The following is a 17675-nucleotide window of genomic DNA, read 5'->3' as shown; positions in this document are numbered from 1 at the left end:
AGGAGGGAGGAGGAGAGGAGGAGGAGAGGAGGAGGAGGAGAGGAGGGAGGAGGAGAGAGGAGGAGAGAGGAGGAGGGAGGAGGAGGAGGAGAGAGGAGGGAGGAGGAGAGGACCAGAACTGATCCTGGTTTTCAGGAGACCAGGACCTGAAACAAACTGACAGCAGGACGTGTGATTGGACAGGACGACTGATCTTTATTGTGATTGGCTGAGACGAACAACATTCTCATTTCTTCACAGGACAGAGACCTGAGGCGTCAGCGAGTCCTGAGGTCAGTCAGTGTCACACTGACCTTTACCTGAGCGTCAGGTGTCACTGACTCACCTGCTCAGCAGCAGGTCAGGTGAAGCAGGTCGATCAGACCGGACGCAGGTAACGTAGAGCGTGACACTGTAAAACACCTGGACGGTTAACGTCAGTCTGTACTGATGCTAACGCTAACGCTAACGCTCAGTAAACCTGGACCAGGTGTTTCTGCTGCAGTGATGTCATGAGCTCTGAGAACAATGGAAGACGAGGGATCAGTGGCTCAGGACTGGATTCAACAAGACCTGAAGCTGAGTCTTCATCAGGTTCAGGACCTGACTCATCCAACAGGTCTGATGCTGCGTTCACTGACAGAGGAACAGCTCAGTTAATCAGAGCTTCTCCGGCAGGACTGACAGGAATGTTTGCAGAGTTCATGAAGCTGTGCAGGTTTTTCTTCAGGGTGTTTTTATGGCTTTATTCATTACAGTCTGAACCAACCGAAGCTTTCAGGTGTTTATAAACCTGAACCTGAAGCTGATGTTGAAATACAGACTGAGAACGTAGAGAAGCAGCTGAGGACAGACGATCCTCTGCTCAGTCAGCAGATCAATCAGCGTCTGACCGGACAGACCAAGGACCAAGGAGACTGACGGAGACTGACTGACTTCAGATTCGATCTTTGGTCCTCGAGTTTTTCTTTACAAAACGGAAACAACAGACTCTGAAATGTTTGTTCAGTAAAAAACATGATCGTGATCAAATATCAGGTACAAAAAGTGCTAAAATACAAAAACAGGTCTACAATCAGTTCAGTTCATCAGACTGAGACCAGGTCCAACACTGAAACAGTTTAGATGTGGTACCACGTTAAGGTTTGAACCTGGTAGATCCTTCAGTGTGAACCCAGACTCAGTGAACGACATCTGACGACTTTAAATCCACCGTCAGCGGACGACGATGATTTCAGTTTAAACCTGTGATGTGACGGAGATTTTCTCCCAGAGTTTCAGGGAGTTCAGCACCTGAGGAATCACAGTGAAGTGGATGAACCTTGAAGGTAAAGTTCTTCAGGGATTTCCATGAAAGCTCAGGCAGTGTTTTCAGAGACCATCTCAGATTATTCCTCAGAATGAAACTCAGACGTCCTGATGTTCCTCAGGAATTTAAAATATTCACATCCTTGATGAATTTATAAAAAACTTTCTGAAATCCAGATTATTCCTGACAGAGTTTTCAAAGATCCACAGATGAGGTTTCACTCGTATCCAGGATTAAAATCCAGTTCTTCGGTGTGGACCATCGTCTGATCCGTTAACGGCTTTGTTTTAATCTCAGGTTTTAAATTTCCAACAGAAAAGTGAATCTGTGCTTTTCCTGTTTCAGGTTCATCAGGTTCGTCCTGATCTGATCCAACGAGCAACGATAATCCTTCCTGTTCCCTGCTGTGCTGGATGCTGATTGGTCCAAGGTTCAGGGCAGGATTATTAAATGACCAATCAGAGGAGCTTTGGGTTTCCTGAGCAGTTGATTGGTCGGAGTGGTTTGGCAAGGCGGGGCTTCGTATGTCCTGAGTGTTGAGCAGCAGAACGCTGTGTGTCGACTCTGTCCTGTGCTCTGATTGGTCAGAATGACGAGGTGGGTGGAGTCTCTCTGCACCTGAGTCAAAGGGGGTGAAGCTTAAAGAGTTCTGATTCGCTGTGGAAGAGCTCAGGGCGTCTCGTTGTGGCTCCTGAGGCTCTCTGATTGGTCAGACTGACAGTGGGCGGGGCTCAGACTCCTGAGTGTGGCGGGACAGGGCTGTGATTGGTCAGTAGAGCAGGGTGGGCGGGGTCTTGTGTATCCTGAGCGTCTGGATGGAGGAGAGGATTTTCTTCTGGTGGCCGGCGAGGGTCACGCCCACTCTGAGCAGGTCTCTATGGAAACAGACGGAGAGACGTTAGAGACGGAAACCACAGACTGATCAGCTGATCGTGCGTATTGATCAGTGTCTCACTCTGTGTTGAGCTGGGAGACGATGTCCAGGCTGGTGAAGCGGCTGCAGGAAGCTCTGCTCGTATCGCTCCATCTTTATGGCTCGCAGCCACTCAGAGACCGAACCACAGGACGACAGAGGAGGGGGGATGCGCTGGTCCAACAGAGGCTGGGACGAGCTGAGAGACGGAGACAGAGACCGGATCAATGAAAACAGACCAGGATCAGGATCAGACCTGCAGGAATATGTGAGACAACGCTGACCAGAGAGACTCTGGTATAACACGAAGCTACAGCAGCTGGTTAGCTTAGCTTAGCTTAGCTTAGCATAAAGACTGGAAACATCTGACTCTCAGAGACAAAGACAGACTCACTGGTCAGACTCAGACATGAGTCGACATCTGCAGGTGAACTGATCCTGTCCTCTCTGAACCTGCACAGATCCAGACCTGACAGATCAGACATGACAGATCCAGTCCTGACAGATCCAGACCTGACAGATCCAGACCTGACAGATCCAGACCTGCACAGATCCAGACCTGCACAGATCCAGACCTGACAGATCAGACATGACAGATCCAGACCTGACAGATCCAGACCTGACAGATCCAGACCTGACAGATCCAGACCTGACAGATCCAGACCTGACAGATCCAGACCTGCACAGATCCAGACCTGACAGATCAGACCTGACAGATCCAGACCTCACAGATCAGTCCTGCACAGATCCAGACCTGCAGGAGGAGTCAGGTTTTCATCTGGTGATTAACGTGTACAGAGACAGGTTTAGCCTGAAGAGCTGACTGATGTTCCTGAACGCAGCACAGATACATTATATGTATAAAGTATTTCAGACAGTGAGACAGACAGGCAGTGAGACAGGCAGTGAGACAGGCAGACAGGATGTTGCTTGTCTCTTTAATCCAGGAATGTGAGCTGCTCTGCACCTGCTCCTGTAAACACCTCTGTCTGTATAAACAGCTGTCAATCACACAGCATGGCTGCCCCACAAGCCCCGCCCCCCGCCTGTGTCTCCATGGCAGAGCCTGACCTTTGACCCCTGGAGTCACCAGCTGCTGCATGAATGGCATTCCACAGCTGCCAATCAAACCCCTCCTCCCCCTCCTCTCTTTCCTTAACAAGGTGCGTTAACGAGCCTCACCTGGGGCCCTCTGGGTGCGTCACCTTCAGGGAGGCGGGGTTTCGGATCAGCCTGTCGAGCGCCGCCACCACGTCACAGAACCTCGGCCGATTGGCTCGTTCCTTCTGCCAGCAGTCCAACATGAGCGCGTGCAGAGAGGCGGGGCACTCAGGGGGCGGGGGCAGCCGGTAGTCCTGCTCGATGGCGTTAATCACCTGAGAGACAGACAGGTGAGAGACAGACAGGTGAGGGAGAGACAGGTGAGAGACAGGTGAGGGACAGACAGATGAGAGACAGACATGCGGTGTTCTGTAAAGAGGACGTTGTTGTCCTGTCAGAATAAAGGTGTGAACAGGTGAAGGTTTCTTACGTCCTGGTTGCTCATGTCCCAGTACGGTCGCTCTCCGTATGACATCACCTCCCACATGACGATGCCGTAGCTCCACGCATCACTGGCTGACGTGAACTTCCTGTAATCAGTCAGATAATTAGATCATCACTAAATGAAACATAATTAGTGCACTTCTCCCCGCTGCAGTACCGACGCTCACCTGTAGGCGATGGCTTCAGGAGCCGTCCATCGGATGGGAATCTTCCCTCCCTGAGAAACGACACAGAGTCAGTTCGCTGCTAGCAGCAGTTCTTTCAAAATAAAAGCATAAAGGAGAGGTTCTGCTGCAGAGACAACACAGAAGACCAACAACTGAACCCTGAGGGACGCCAGGACAGAGAACCAATCACAGCAGAGCTGGCTGCTAGCTTGTTAGCTCGCTAGTTAGCTTGTTAGCTTGTGACTCACCAGAGAGCTGGTGTACGTCGGGTCAGAGGAGTTCTCAGTCAGGAACCTGCTGAGACCAAAGTCCGACACCTGGAAACAAGAGTTAGGACTGTTTATTAAACTGACACGTAGACAGACAGGTGGGTCAGGTAGACAGGTAGGCAGACTGTCTCACCTTACAGACCAGGTTGGAGTTGACCAGGATGTTGCGAGCAGCCAGGTCTCTGTGGACAAAGCTCATGTCAGACAGGTACTTCATCCCCGCCGCGATCCCACGCAACATCCCAACGAGCTGGATGGTGGTGAACTGTCCGTCATTCATCTGCAGACAGACAGGTAGGCAGACAGACAGGTAGACAGACAGGTAGACAGACAGACAGACAGGTAGAGCTGTGGTTAAGCAGAGTTCGTCAGAGGTAAAGACTGAGCTGTAACCTCCACCTGTCTCACCCTCAGGAAGCTGTCGAGTGCTCCGTTCTCCATGAACTCGGTGAGGATCATGACGGGACAGGAAGTGGTGATGACACCTTCCAGGTGGATGATGTTCGGGTGCTGGAACTGACCCATGATGGACGCCTCCGACAGGAAGTCCCGCCTCTGCTTCTCGGTGTAGCCGCCCTTCAGCGTCTTGATCGCCACGTAGTTCTCCTTCCTGCCCGGGATCCTCAGGCGGCCGCGACACACCTCCCCAAACTCACCTGGACAGGTAACACGGGCCGCTGATCGTTACAATATAATCACAGTAACAGAACACACCTGTCTGGACTCACCTGGACAGGTACGTCAGGATGTGATCAAATAGTAACCAGGTGGAAACGTGTGTCGATGTAAGCTAACAAGCTCTACGAGGTCACAGCAACAGAGACTGAAGCAGCCAATCAGAGCAGAGAACAGGCGTCCTGTTCCTTTAAGACTCGTTAACACACGTCTGCACCTCACCTTTGTTTCCACGGTAACAGGTATCCAGTTACATCTGAGTAATGTCATCGCCAGAGAGTACTACTGTTACAGTAACACACACTCACACACACACACAGTAACACACACACACACAGTAACACACACACACACAGTAACACACAGTTACACTCCTCTCTCCCTCTCTCTCTCTCTCTCTCTCTCTCTCTGTTGTTGTCTTTAATAACCCAGGACTGGGTCCGAGAACAGATCAGATGTTTTTACAGCCTCGACACTCGTTCTCCTCACGATGGGAAAGTTAACGTTCTCCTCTCAGGGGTCAAAGGTCACAGGCTCTTCTGGCAGACATTACAAAATAAAAGCCTCTCTAACACCCAGCAGAGTTCAGCTCCGAAGAAACAACAACAACATTTCTGTTCGTCCAGACGCACAGCTCCGAGTCTGAGCCCTGAACACTTCCTGCCTGCTCAAACAGTTCGTACAGACTTCGTACAGAGTTCGTACAGACTTTGTACAGACTTTGTACAGACTTCGTACAGACTTTGTACAGAGTTCGTACAGAGTTCGTACAGACTTTGTACAGAGTTTGTACAGACTTCGTACAGAGTTTGTACAGAGTTTGTACAGACTTCGTACAGAGTTTGTACAGACTTCGTACAGACTTCGTACAGACTTCGTACAGACTTCGTACAGAGTTTGTACAGACTTCGTACAGACTTCGTACAGACTTCGTACAGACTTTGTACAGACTTCGTACAGAGTTCGTACAGAGTTTGTACAGACTTCGTACAGAGTTCGTACAGAGTTTGTACAGACTTCGTACAGAGTTCATACAGACTTTGTACAGACTTCGTACAGACTTCGTACAGAGTTCGTACAGAGTTTGTACAGACTTCGTACAGAGTTTGTACAGACTTCGTACAGACTTCGTACAGACTTTGTACAGACTTCGTACAGAGTTCGTACAGAGTTTGTACAGACTTCGTACAGAGTTCGTACAGACTTTGTACAGAGTTCGTACAGACTTCGTACAGCGTTGCCTTACCTGCTCCAATCACTTCCTCGATCTTAACGAAGGAGGCGTCGATCTCTTTGGCGAACTCCCTCACCGCCTCGTTAGGGTCCTCGTAGGTGAACGGGTCGATGTACACCTTCATTGCTACGGAAACGACAGTGACATCATCAGTGACATCATCACCATCAGACAGAGAGACGATGTGAAAGATGGAGCTGTACTCACTCTGTCCCATCTGATAGTGTCCACTCTTATCCCTCATCTCTGCAGCCCTCCTTCTCCTGCTGATGGAGGGAGAGAGGGGGGAGAGAGATAGAGAGAGAGAGAGAGAGAGAGAGAGAGACAGGTCTTTAGTTTTTCAGCAGCTGCAGGATTCTTCATTTCCCAAGAGACAAAGACACACATCCTTCTCTCTCTCTCTCAGAGGAATGTTATTCTCTCTCTATCTCTCCATCTCTCTCTCACAGTGTCGTGTTTCTCCGTCTTAATATAGTCGTGGTGTCCCGCCCTGCTCCGTCTGAACCTGAGGTCAGGCAGCCATTGTTCTGCTGAGGCAGGGAGGGGAGGGGCATCCTGCACACACACACTACACACACACACACACTACACACACACACACTCACACACACACACACACACACACACACACACACACTACACACACACACACTCACTCACACACACTCACCGGTAACAGTACACGGCGACCATCACCGCGGCGATGAGCAGCAGGATCCCCATGGAGACCAGAACACCCGTCACCACCACATGAGAGTTACTCACTCCTACAACAAGCAACAAACAAACAAACAAACAACAAATAAACAACAGATGTTTCTGAGCAGCAAAAACAAGTTTGAAGCAGAAAGTCAGGTTTGTTGCTCTGATCTCAGCTGTGGACAGAGGTCGCCTCCATCTTGTTTTCACACTGTGGCGTTTGTTGTTATTTTGTTAAAACTACAACTGATGTTTTCTCCAACAGACGTCAACAACAACAACAACAACCAAACACGTCTGTCAACTAAAGGTGTGTTTCATGCTGTTTCAGTTCTTTTCTGTGCTGCTCAGATAAGGCGACAAAAGCTGGTTTCAGCTGGCTGATTTTGGATAAGGAGAAAATAAACGGCTATGGCTAACTCTCTTAACTCTCTTAATTATCCTAACTATCTTAACTACTTTAACAGTTTTAACTGTTTCTGAGCAGCACAGAAAGAACGACGACTGAAACATGAAGATGTGGCTCGTAATAAGAAACACCTGTAAAACCCAGAGCTTATATCAGGGAGACCTGCTGCTACCAGCGGGTGCTGACATTAGCTAGGTTAGCTGGCTAACATTAGCTAGGTTAGCTGGCTAACATTCGCTAGGTTAGCTTGCTAACATTAGCTAGGTTAGCTGGCTAACGTTAGGTTAGCCGGCTAACGTTAGCTAGGTTAGCTGGCTAACGTTAGCACCTGCTGGTGTCAAACTTGGTTCTTCTTCAGTGGTTTAAAACCTGTAACTGATTAATTGTCTGAAAATAAACAGATGAAGTTCTGGACTAAGTTTCAGAACTGATTTCAGTCCGGTACCGTCGGGGTGGGTGTTGAAGCTGCTCACGGCGCTGAACGACCCGTATCCGGCCTGGGACCGAGCCCGGACCTGGACCTGGTACCTGCTGGCCCTCTGCAGCCCCGTCAGCACCAACGAAGAAGACCTGGTGGACACGTACTGCCACTGACCCGCCTCCTCGCCGTCCTGATGACAGTGACATCAGCAGTTACATCACAGCCCCGCCCACCCTGTGTGTGTATGCGTGTGTGTGTGTGTGTGTGTGTGTGTGCGTGTGTGTGTGTGCGTGTGTGTGTGTGTGTGCGTGTGCGCGGACCTTGGGGCTGTAGCGGAGCTGGTAGTCCAGGACCTGGTACTGGTTCTGCAGCAGAGGGGGGGTCCACTCTAAGGTCAGACTGGTCTCTGAGGCCGCCGCCCTCCTCAGGCTGGACACCGGGGGCGGGACTACACACACAGACGGACCAATCACTGATCAGTACACCTTTGGTTATCAATACTGTGACGGAAGTGATGGGGCGTCTGCTCACCGTCTCTGCTGGTGGTGACGTTCACTCGGTCGGACGCCGGCTCTGATTGGCTCACAGCGGAGACGCCGTTCAGGGATTGGACGGTGAAGGTGTACCTGGTGTGTGGGCGGAGCCCCCGGACCACGACTCGCCGCTGAGTCAGACCGCGCTGCACCGGGCGGTACACGATGCTGTCGTCACACGGAGAGCAGGAGCCGACCAATCCCTGAGGAGGAGAGGAGGGGGCAGGGTCAGGGGCGGAGCCAAGGAGAGGAGACCAACCTCTGTTACTGGTCTGACCGATGGTTCTGGTATAACTGGTCTAACTGGTTCTGATGGTTCTGGTGTGACTGGTTCTGATGGTTCTGGTCTAACTGGTTTAACTGGTCCTGATGTTTCTGCTCTAAGTGGTCCTGATGGTTCTGGTCTAACTGGGCCCCGGTCTCGTACCTTGGTGCTGGTCCCACAGCTGGAGCAGAGGACTCTGTAGGTCAGGTCTCCTCGTCCTCCTCGGTCCAGCGGCTCGCTCCACTCCAGGGTCACCATGGTGTCGTTGATCTGACTCACAATGGAGCGGGGAGCTGAGGGGGGGCCTGAGGGTCAGAGGTCAGAGGTCAGGGGTCACTCTGGACTCAGAGACTCTGAAAAACCTCCTGATGGACTCTGTGATTTCATTCCTGTGGAATCAGCTGCTCTTTGTTTAGATCCAAGAACACACACACACACAACACACACACACACACAGAAACCTGAAACCTGTGTGTTTCATCATCAGAAAAAAACAACACACACACACACACACACACCACACACACACACACACACAGAAACCTGAAACCTGTGTGTGTGTTTTCAGGGTCACTCAGGTAAGGAAACACACACACACACACACTCTGAGGTAATGAGCCTGTTAATTTGCTCTAATTGTCGTTGCCCGGGGCGACGCAGTTACAGGGGCGTGTGTGTGTGTGTATACAGTGTTTCACAGAGAGGAGGGGGCGGGGCTTACGGGTGCAGGCGGCGTGCGGCGGGTCGGAGTCGGCTCGGTGGTAACCGGGGCGACAGGGGCAGTAGGCGGAGCCTGGGATCTGGGTGTTGCTGTAGGCTGGACAGGGACTGCACCCCCCAGGTCCTGATCCGGCCTTAAACTGACCTGACGGACAGGCTGAGGAGAGAGAGACCGGTTAGCGTTAGCATTAGCATCTAAAACTTTATTTAAACATGAACACAGGTCTGGAAGTCCAGCTCAGACTCAGACCAGGTCTCTGGTGGATCCTCTTCCTCTGAGCTGCTGAGCTCCATTGTTTCGCCGTCCTGCTGCGACAAACACTCACCGCAGCCTCATGTGGATTCATCCGCCGCTGGAAATAGTCCCTGATGACAGACCTGTTTCCTGCGTTTGATCAAAACCAACGAGGAAGAACCAACGAGGAAGAACCAACGATGAAGAACCTACGAGGAGGAACCAACGTGGCCGAGCGGCGGGCAGGAAGGAGAGAGAGGAGTGACGGACGGAGGATCAGAGAGACAATCACAGACAGGAAGTGACCTTGGCTTCGACAGGATGTGGAAAGTGCTGCCATGATGTCATCAGTGCCGCCCCCCCGCCAAGCAGCCGACCGTGTGTGTGTGTGTGTGTGTGTGTGTGTGTGTGTGTGTCCTGCAGAGGTTGACCTATGACCTCTTCACTCAGCCCCCCCCCCTCTGTGTGAGTGTGCCCCCCCGGTGTCACTGCTGCAGCACATCCTGGCTGCAGTCAGCTGACCTCTGACCTCACAGAGAATAACAGGAAACTACAACAACCAAACGTCTGTCGCCTCCACAGCTTTTATCCACAGCCACCCCCTCCCCCCCCTCACCCCTCCTCCCTCACCCCCCTCACCCCTCCTCACCCCCCTCACAGACACATTCCTGGTGGATGAGCTCTGTTTATCAGAGCTTCTGTGATGAACGCAGTTAAATATTCACATGAAGAAGAGAACGAGCAGGAAGCTGTCGACTGTTTGAGCAGAACCAGAGGCTCGGGGTCAAAGGTCAAAGGCTGACGTAGGCCGTGATGAGTGAGGAGGCGTCCACTGGTGTCGTTAACGGAAAGTTAAAAAGTTTCCAGATGGAAGCTGAGCGGCAGCTCTGATTGGTTCGTTCAGTCAGTGGTTACAAACAGCAGCAGCTCTGATTGGTTCGTTCAGTCAGTGGTTACAAACAGCGGCAGCTCTGATTGGTTCGTTCAGTCAGTGTTACAACAGCGCAGCTCTGATTGGTTCGTTCAGTCAGTGTTAAACAGCAGCAGCTCTGATTGGTTCGTTCAGTCAGTGGTTACAAACAGCAGCTCTGATTGGTTCGTTCAGTCAGTGGTTACAAACAGCGGCAGCTCTGATTGGTTCGTTCAGTCAGTGGTTACAAACAGCAGCAGCTCTGATTGGTTCGTTCAGTCAGTGGTTACAAACAGCGGCAGCTCTGATTGGTTCGTTCAGTCAGTGGTTACAAACAGCAGCAGCTCTGATTGGTTCGTTCAGTCAGTGGTTACAAACAGCAGCAGCTCTGATTGGAAATAACGGATCAATAAAGACACAGATCTGTAAACACAGAGACACGACTTCTCTCTGTGACCTGAACGAGTCTCATCGAGTCCGAGTCACTGAGCCTTTAATGTGAAACGTGTATGAACGTGGATGAGGAGTCTCTCTCACCTCGACAGCGGACGTCCGTCTCTCCCGCCTCGTATCCAGGGCGACAGGCGCAGCTGGACGTCGGCTGCCCCACCCACTGCCCGTCCTCGCCGCAGAGCATGCTGGGAGGCCGTGACTGTTCACCGGGCGGCGTCACGGCGTTCTCCACACACACGCCCTGAGCCTGCAGCACACACACACACACAGTTTCAAAATAAAAGCCTGTCAACAACACAGGGGGCTTTTATTTTGTGAACTCATCGCCGAAGCTTTTATTTTGTTACCTGCTCCACCAGGGAGTGGGGGATGGTTTCAGGGAAGGAGGCGAAGGCGCGGCGGAGGGGCGGGCACTTCCTGTAGAAGACGCGTACGGACAGCAGCGCCATGCAGGCGCCCTGGCTGTGGAAGGCCAGGTAAAGCCCCGCCCCCCGCAGCGGCTCCAGGCGCAGCAGCTTCACATTGGAGCGCCGCTCACCGCCGCGGTCACGGCTCACCGACAGCAGGTGGTCGGCTGCCACCGTGGCGACCTTGGTGTACGGGTTCTCCATCCACGCCGGGTGGGTGGGCGTGGCCTCGTCGGCGTCAGACTGGTAGTGGTAAAGGTTGAAGGTTTCTTTACAGTGACGCTGGTTCAGGCCCGAACACTCCATCATGGTGAACCTGATCAACAATCAATCACAACACGTCAGTAACTCATCAATAAGCCCGAGCCGGTAATCTGAGTCCAAGACACCGACCGGATCTCCACGTAGAGCGTGGTCGCCGCCCGGCGGGGGATCCACCGGGTCCTCAGCCAATAGGCCGTCGCACTGTTAGGAGAGCAGATCTCATAGGTCCGAACGCTGTTCGACTCATCGTCCAGTCCACTCACCTCCTCCCACTGCGGGGGGGGGGGGGGGGGGGCAGAGGGTTAGGGGTTAGCATCCTTCATTGACATCAGTGGTAAATGTTAGCTTGAAGCTAACAGGTTCACTGTCAGCAGGTGTGTTTACCTGAGGGTCGTCAGCAGGATAGGTCGTCCACCGCAGGTCAGACGTTTCCAGCTTAGTGTTCATCAGCACCTCTGAGAGACAGACAGGTGAGAGACAGACAGGTGAGAGACAGACAGGTGGAGTCAGTCAGACAGGTGAGAGACAGACAGAGCACTGAAGGATGTTCAAGAATCTCTACAATCTTCTTAAGAACCTGTGAAGCCATCAGACAGTCTGAGACCTGTCTGTCTCTCACCTGTCTGACTGACTCCACCTGTCTGTCTCTCACCTGTCTGTCTCTCACCTGTCTGACTGACTCCACCTGTCTGTCTCTCACCTGTCTGACCTCAGCTGTCCAGGTTTCATTAAAATGTCAGACCTCCTTTAAAGTCAGATCACTGTCACAGAGAGTTAAAGTTGCTCTGCAGCGAGGACAGGTGAGGAAGAGACCAGGCTTTACCTGAGCACACCCACACACACACACACACACACACACACACACACTAAGACCTGCAGTCTCTTTAGGTTTCAGACTGAGTCCAGCTCTGGTTTTCAGAGACAGGTCCAGTTAACACCTGTTCTCAGGTGGTTCAGTTCTACAGGTGAACACTTCTCAGCTCAGAGACAGAACCTGTTCCGGTTCCTGTTCAGGTTCCAGATGACAAACCGATAAAGACGTTTATATCTGAGCCTGCAGAGCTGGTTCCTGCTGGATCCTGTTGGTTCTGTTTGTTCTTTTGGATCCTGTTGGTTCTGTTTGTTCTTTTGGATCCTGTTGGTTCTGCTGTAGCTGAAGCGTCCCCGTAATTCACCCTGAGAGTCTGAGAGGTCCTGCTGCAACCACAGGAACCAGCAGGAACCAGCAGGAACCAGCAGGAACCAGCAGGAGCTCTCAGACTCTCAGGGTGAATTACGGGGACGCTTCATTCCTCAGCTGCTGCCGAGCAGAACGATGAAATGGCTGCTTTCCCTTTCTCTGCACTGTAATTACACACACACACACACACACTGAGACACACACACACACTGAGACACACACACACCGAGGACACACACACACACTGAGACACACACACACACTGAGACACACACACACAGAGGACACACACACTGAGACACACACAGACTAATTCTCCTTGTCGGTTAATTAAAATGAGAAGTGACTGAAGTAATTAGAGGAAATGACTGAGAGGGAGCGTGTGTGTGTGTGTGTGTCTGTGTGTTACTGTGTGTGTGTGTGTGTGTGTGTGTGTGTTACTGTGTGTGTTTCTGTGTGTGTGTGTGTCAGACAGGTCAGTGTGTGTTTCACACTCCTACAGATCATTAATCCAGTTGAAGAGAGTTGATGAAGTGAGACTGACATGAATCATGTTCACACACACACACACAGAGTAACTGAGTGTGTGTGTGTGTCTCAGTGTGTCAGTGTGTGTCTCAGTGTGTGTGTCTCAGTGTGTGTCTCAGTGTGTGTGTCTCAGTGTGTGTGTCTCAGGTGTCCTCCTGCAGGATCCTCTCAGGTTCAGGTGTCTGATCTCCCGCAGCACCTGAACGCTCCGGCGCCGCGGGCTGTGATGTCACGGTGATGTCATGTCATGTGATCGGGGCTGACGCCTCAGGGTGCTGATAAAAACTGGACATGGACCAAGTCACCAACGACTCGGGTTCGTTAACTCGGATTCTCTAAAACCACGTTCACTTCCTGTTTTCTCATCAGTTACGACTCAACCCGAGTCCGAGTCCGAGTCAGTGCTCAGGTCGATCCAGGCCTCAGAGCCTGACATGTCCGAGTGCTTGTCTAAAGGATGACTAGGTCTTATTTCGGTCCAGGTCCGAGTCCCTGACAGCAGAGATGGATAATGGTTTATCCTGAGGGACCATGAACACATCAGCTACTGAGTCTCTATATAAACACACACACACGCTTCTCATCTGCATCACAGCCTGAGACAATTACACACACTGAGAGAGTGTGTGTGTGGTTTACATGTACACACACACACACACACACACTCTCTCTCTCTCTGGGCGAGTGTCTTGTATAAACATCCCTCCAGCGTTGTCATGGTAATTTCCGTGTCCTCGTCCTGCACTCTTATCACCAGATCCACTGTTTACACTGTGTGTGTGTGTGTGTGTGTGTGTGTGTGTGGTCTCTTGCTGGGACTTGCTCTCTAATAAACCTGGTGACTCTCTCTCTCTGGTTGAGTCAGCTTCAGACTCGTGTGTGACTCGTCAGGTGAGACCTGCGGCTCTGACTCACCTGACGAGGAGCAGAACAACGAGGCTGTAAAGGTGGACTGGTGAGTAGATGGGTTTTCATGTTAACGTCCCCGACAACCTCTGTAGTCTCATTTAGACACTCGTTAGCAACCGCCTTTTTTAAGACACGTAAAAGCTTCAGACATCAGGAGTGGGGGATTTACTGAGCGATGCTCTGAGTAAACATGGTTAATGAAGCTGCTGTTACTGAGCACAGCTGTGACCATGAAGGTAACACACCGTTTCCCATCATGCTCTCTGTTCACACAGACCAGGTGAATGGTGATGAATCTCTGCTGTCAGAGTCAGAGTGAGACAGACAGACAGACAGACCCTCCATCATCATCAACCAATCACAGTGTCTGAGTCAGAGTCAGCTGATCTGATGACACCTGAACACAGCGCAGGTAAATGTAGCAGTTAGCTGTTAGCACTTAGCTTCTTCTTCTGACACTGAGCTGATGTTTCAGCCTAGACCATGATCTCCCATGATGCACTGAGAGATCACTTACACTGCTGTTAGCTGTATTGCTAATACTTTAATGATCATTACTATCATTACTGCTGCTGTGTTACTGCATCACCTTACATCTGGAACCTTATATGGAGTCTGGTTCTGCTCCAGGTTTCTGCCTCTTAAAGGAACTGTTTCCTCTCCTCTGTCTCCTGGTCCTGCTCATGGGGGATCTGCTGGGTCTCTCTCTGTAAACACCTGGTTTAAAGAGTCCAGACCTGCTCTGTATGAGGACTAACTGCAGAGGACTTCTGCTGTGATTCACTGCTCTGTGAATAAAACTGAGCTGAACTGAGCTGAATGTAGTTAAAGCTGCTGAGAACAGTTTCCTCCATCAGCTTCACCTGCAGCTCACACACCTGTGTCACACAGGAAACACACAGGTGTGTCACACAGGAAACACACAGGTGTGTCACACAGGAAACACACAGGTGTGTCACACAGGAAACACACAGGAAACACACAGGTGTGTCACACAGGAAACACACAGGAAACACACAGGTGTGCTCCAGCAGCTCTCAGTAAAATCCCTGGTTTTGTTAATGGAGTCTGGTGTAGTTTCCATTAACAGCAGAAAGATCCTGATATCAAATCATCATGTGACTGAACGATTCAAACAGTTATTAACTGTTCACTGTAGATTGATTAACTGATTGATTGATTGATTGATTGATTACCTGCTGCAGTGTCCTGCTGTTCAATGTTTCTGTTTCTTTACTTCAGCTCAAAAACTCTGATTATTGATTTCTGATCGAGGCCTCTGATCAGCACACGATGAGACGAGAAGAAGAAAACAACAACAACAACAACAACAAACCAACAACAACAAACCAACAACAACAACAGCAGCAGCAGCTGATGAGGAACAGACACAGTAGAGTGACAGTAGAGTGACAGTAGAACCTCAGTGTGTTCAGTGAGTTTATTCTCCAGCAGCTCTTCACTGTCAGAACTTTACTCCACACACACTGACTAATTATTGATTATTGATCTGTGACCTAACAAGACTCACACCACAGAGTAAAATTACTCAGTTACTTTGGTACCTGAGTAACGGTACCTGATCAGGTCTGTGATCAATGACAGACTGTTATTGCTGTTTTATTACTGATCAAATCTGTATCTGAGTAACTGTAACTGTAACTGAGTTTAAAGCAGAGTAATCAGATACAGGAACCAATCAGCTGATCGATCTGAGCTGATCGATCTGTCTGACTGTGTCCCGTCGGTGCTGATCACCGGTCATTGGTGGTTTATTGATCGGTATTACCGGTCCTCGCTGTGTACGGAGGCCCCCGGGGGTCAGTCGGTTCTTACCTTCCTCGGCCCGGCAGCAGCGGAGCAGCAGCAGCGGGAGGAGGAGCAGCCGCAGCCCGCAGCAGGAGGAGGCCCGTCCCGGGGCCGCAGGGGCCCGCTGAACCTCCATCCGACGCACCCGGTCGGACCCGGACCCCGATCCGTGCTCCGTCCGCGGCCGACCACACCTATCGATCACTGATCACTGACGTCAGCTGGGCTCGCTCTCCGTCGGCCGCGCGCGCCTCATTGGAGCCGAAAAGTCCCGAGAAAAGATCCAGAGGTGGTTTAACCCGAGGACCGACCCGAGGGTGGAGGGATCACAGAGTCCTGAACATGGAGGGGACGGTTCCAAGATGGAGGCCGCAGCTGGAGAACTTTAACAAACCGAGAGAAAAGCTGGAGGTCCTCTCCCCCTCCTCCCCCTCTCTCCCCTCTCTCCCCCTCTCTGTCTCTCTCTCTCTTCTGTTTCCTCCAGGACAGAGGAGCGGGGCGCGGCTGACTCCGGGACCCAGAGAGGAGCGCAGAGGGGTCGGTGTGGCGGCTGGAGGTGGACTTTAACACACACACACACACAGGGTGAATACACACTCACAGACACACACTCAGAGCAGAGGCAGATCCGGTCGCGGCTCCGTGGTCCCGGTGGTCCTGGTGGTCTCGGTGAATCTGAAACTTTGGACAAAAGCAACAGGAGCAAACTTTCTGTCTCCGCCCCCAGGCCCCGCCCACACAGACGCACACAGCCTGTGATTGGCTGAGAGCGCCGTCTGTCATCAGAGGGGGCGGGGCCCGAGGAACCTGTCTGTCTATCTGTCTGCCTGTCTGCCAACAGACACGAAAAGGAAACACACACACACACACACACACACACATATATGTGTGTGTGTGTGTGTATAAATGAACCAGATGGTTAAACAGTAGAATGTGTGTGTGATCAATAAGGTTTCAGAAATGATCAGTCAGTATTAATCATTGTTCTGATTTAATGACTCATCTCATTGAACTGTGATTTTATGTGTGTGTGTGTGTGTGTGTGTGTGTGTGTGTGTGTGGAGGGGAGGACAGCTGAGAACTGAACATTGATCATCGATCAGTTTATAACAAACTGATCGTCTGGTCTTCAGATCCAGACTCAGGGATCAGACCTGTGTGTGATCAGGACCTGGTCTTTCTGAACCTGCTGGTCCAGGTGGGGTCATGTGACCTCCTGTCACCTGTGCTGTGTGTTGAATACGAGCAGACGTCCTGTGTTCAGAGCCTCAGTTTCATGTTGCAGCAGCTCTGTAGTCTGATGCTCTGTTAACGGACCTTAAATCAGCCGTTTTCTGAATGGAGTTTGGTGCAGACCAATGTAAAAGTTGAATAGAGAGCTGCAGGAAACAGAGCATTCTCTGATTCACGCGATTAAACGTCACAAACCGGTGATAAAATGTCTTTTGATGAAGGGGGAGGAGGGGGAGGAGGAGGGGAGGAGGAGGGGAGGAGGAGGGGGGGGGGGGTTGAAACAGGGTTAAATTTCACACCTGAAGCTCCATTCAAACCAGGTGAGAGCGGGCGAGAGACATTATGTCAGTGTGGAGAGAGAGACAATGATGTCACATCAGATGAAACACACACACACACACACACACCTCTCTCTGTCAGAGGATAAAGGGCGAGGGTCAGGTATCACCCCCCCCCACCCCACCCGGTCTCTCTGGTCTTTGTCTGAGGAGGTGTCAACGAGAACAAAACAACTACGGGGGGGAGAAGAGAGGGAGGAGGAGTGAAAGACAAGAAACAGAGAAAGATGGAGAGAGGAGAGGAGAAAGGAGAGGAGGGAGGGAGGAGAGG

At 51.3% G+C, this 17675-nt stretch overlaps 1 protein-coding gene across 1 annotated transcript; it reads right to left on the bottom strand.

The window, feature by feature from the left end:
• Positions 1-175: 175 nt before the first annotated feature.
• On the bottom strand, positions 176-17255 carry LOC108874232 (ephrin type-B receptor 4b-like). The gene is given in 22 exon segments (XM_018662687.2): positions 176-2163; positions 2244-2288; positions 2290-2400; positions 3384-3577; positions 3733-3832; positions 3914-3963; positions 4162-4230; positions 4316-4462; positions 4591-4838; positions 6104-6217; positions 6299-6357; positions 6762-6858; positions 7645-7810; positions 7941-8068; positions 8152-8356; positions 8581-8723; positions 9140-9295; positions 10821-10983; positions 11084-11459; positions 11537-11679; positions 11792-11862; positions 15861-17255. Coding segments are annotated over 22 exon segments (3000 nt in total). The 5' UTR covers positions 15970-17255; the 3' UTR covers positions 176-2057.
• Positions 17256-17675: the final 420 nt, after the last annotated feature.

Source organism: Lates calcarifer, unplaced genomic scaffold (genome assembly GCF_001640805.2).
Source record: "Lates calcarifer isolate ASB-BC8 unplaced genomic scaffold, TLL_Latcal_v3 _unitig_5261_quiver_791, whole genome shotgun sequence".
Lineage (NCBI taxonomy): Eukaryota > Metazoa > Chordata > Actinopteri > Centropomidae > Lates > Lates calcarifer.
The sequence above is the reverse complement of the archived record's forward strand: the minus strand, read 5'-3'. Positions and strand labels throughout refer to the sequence as shown.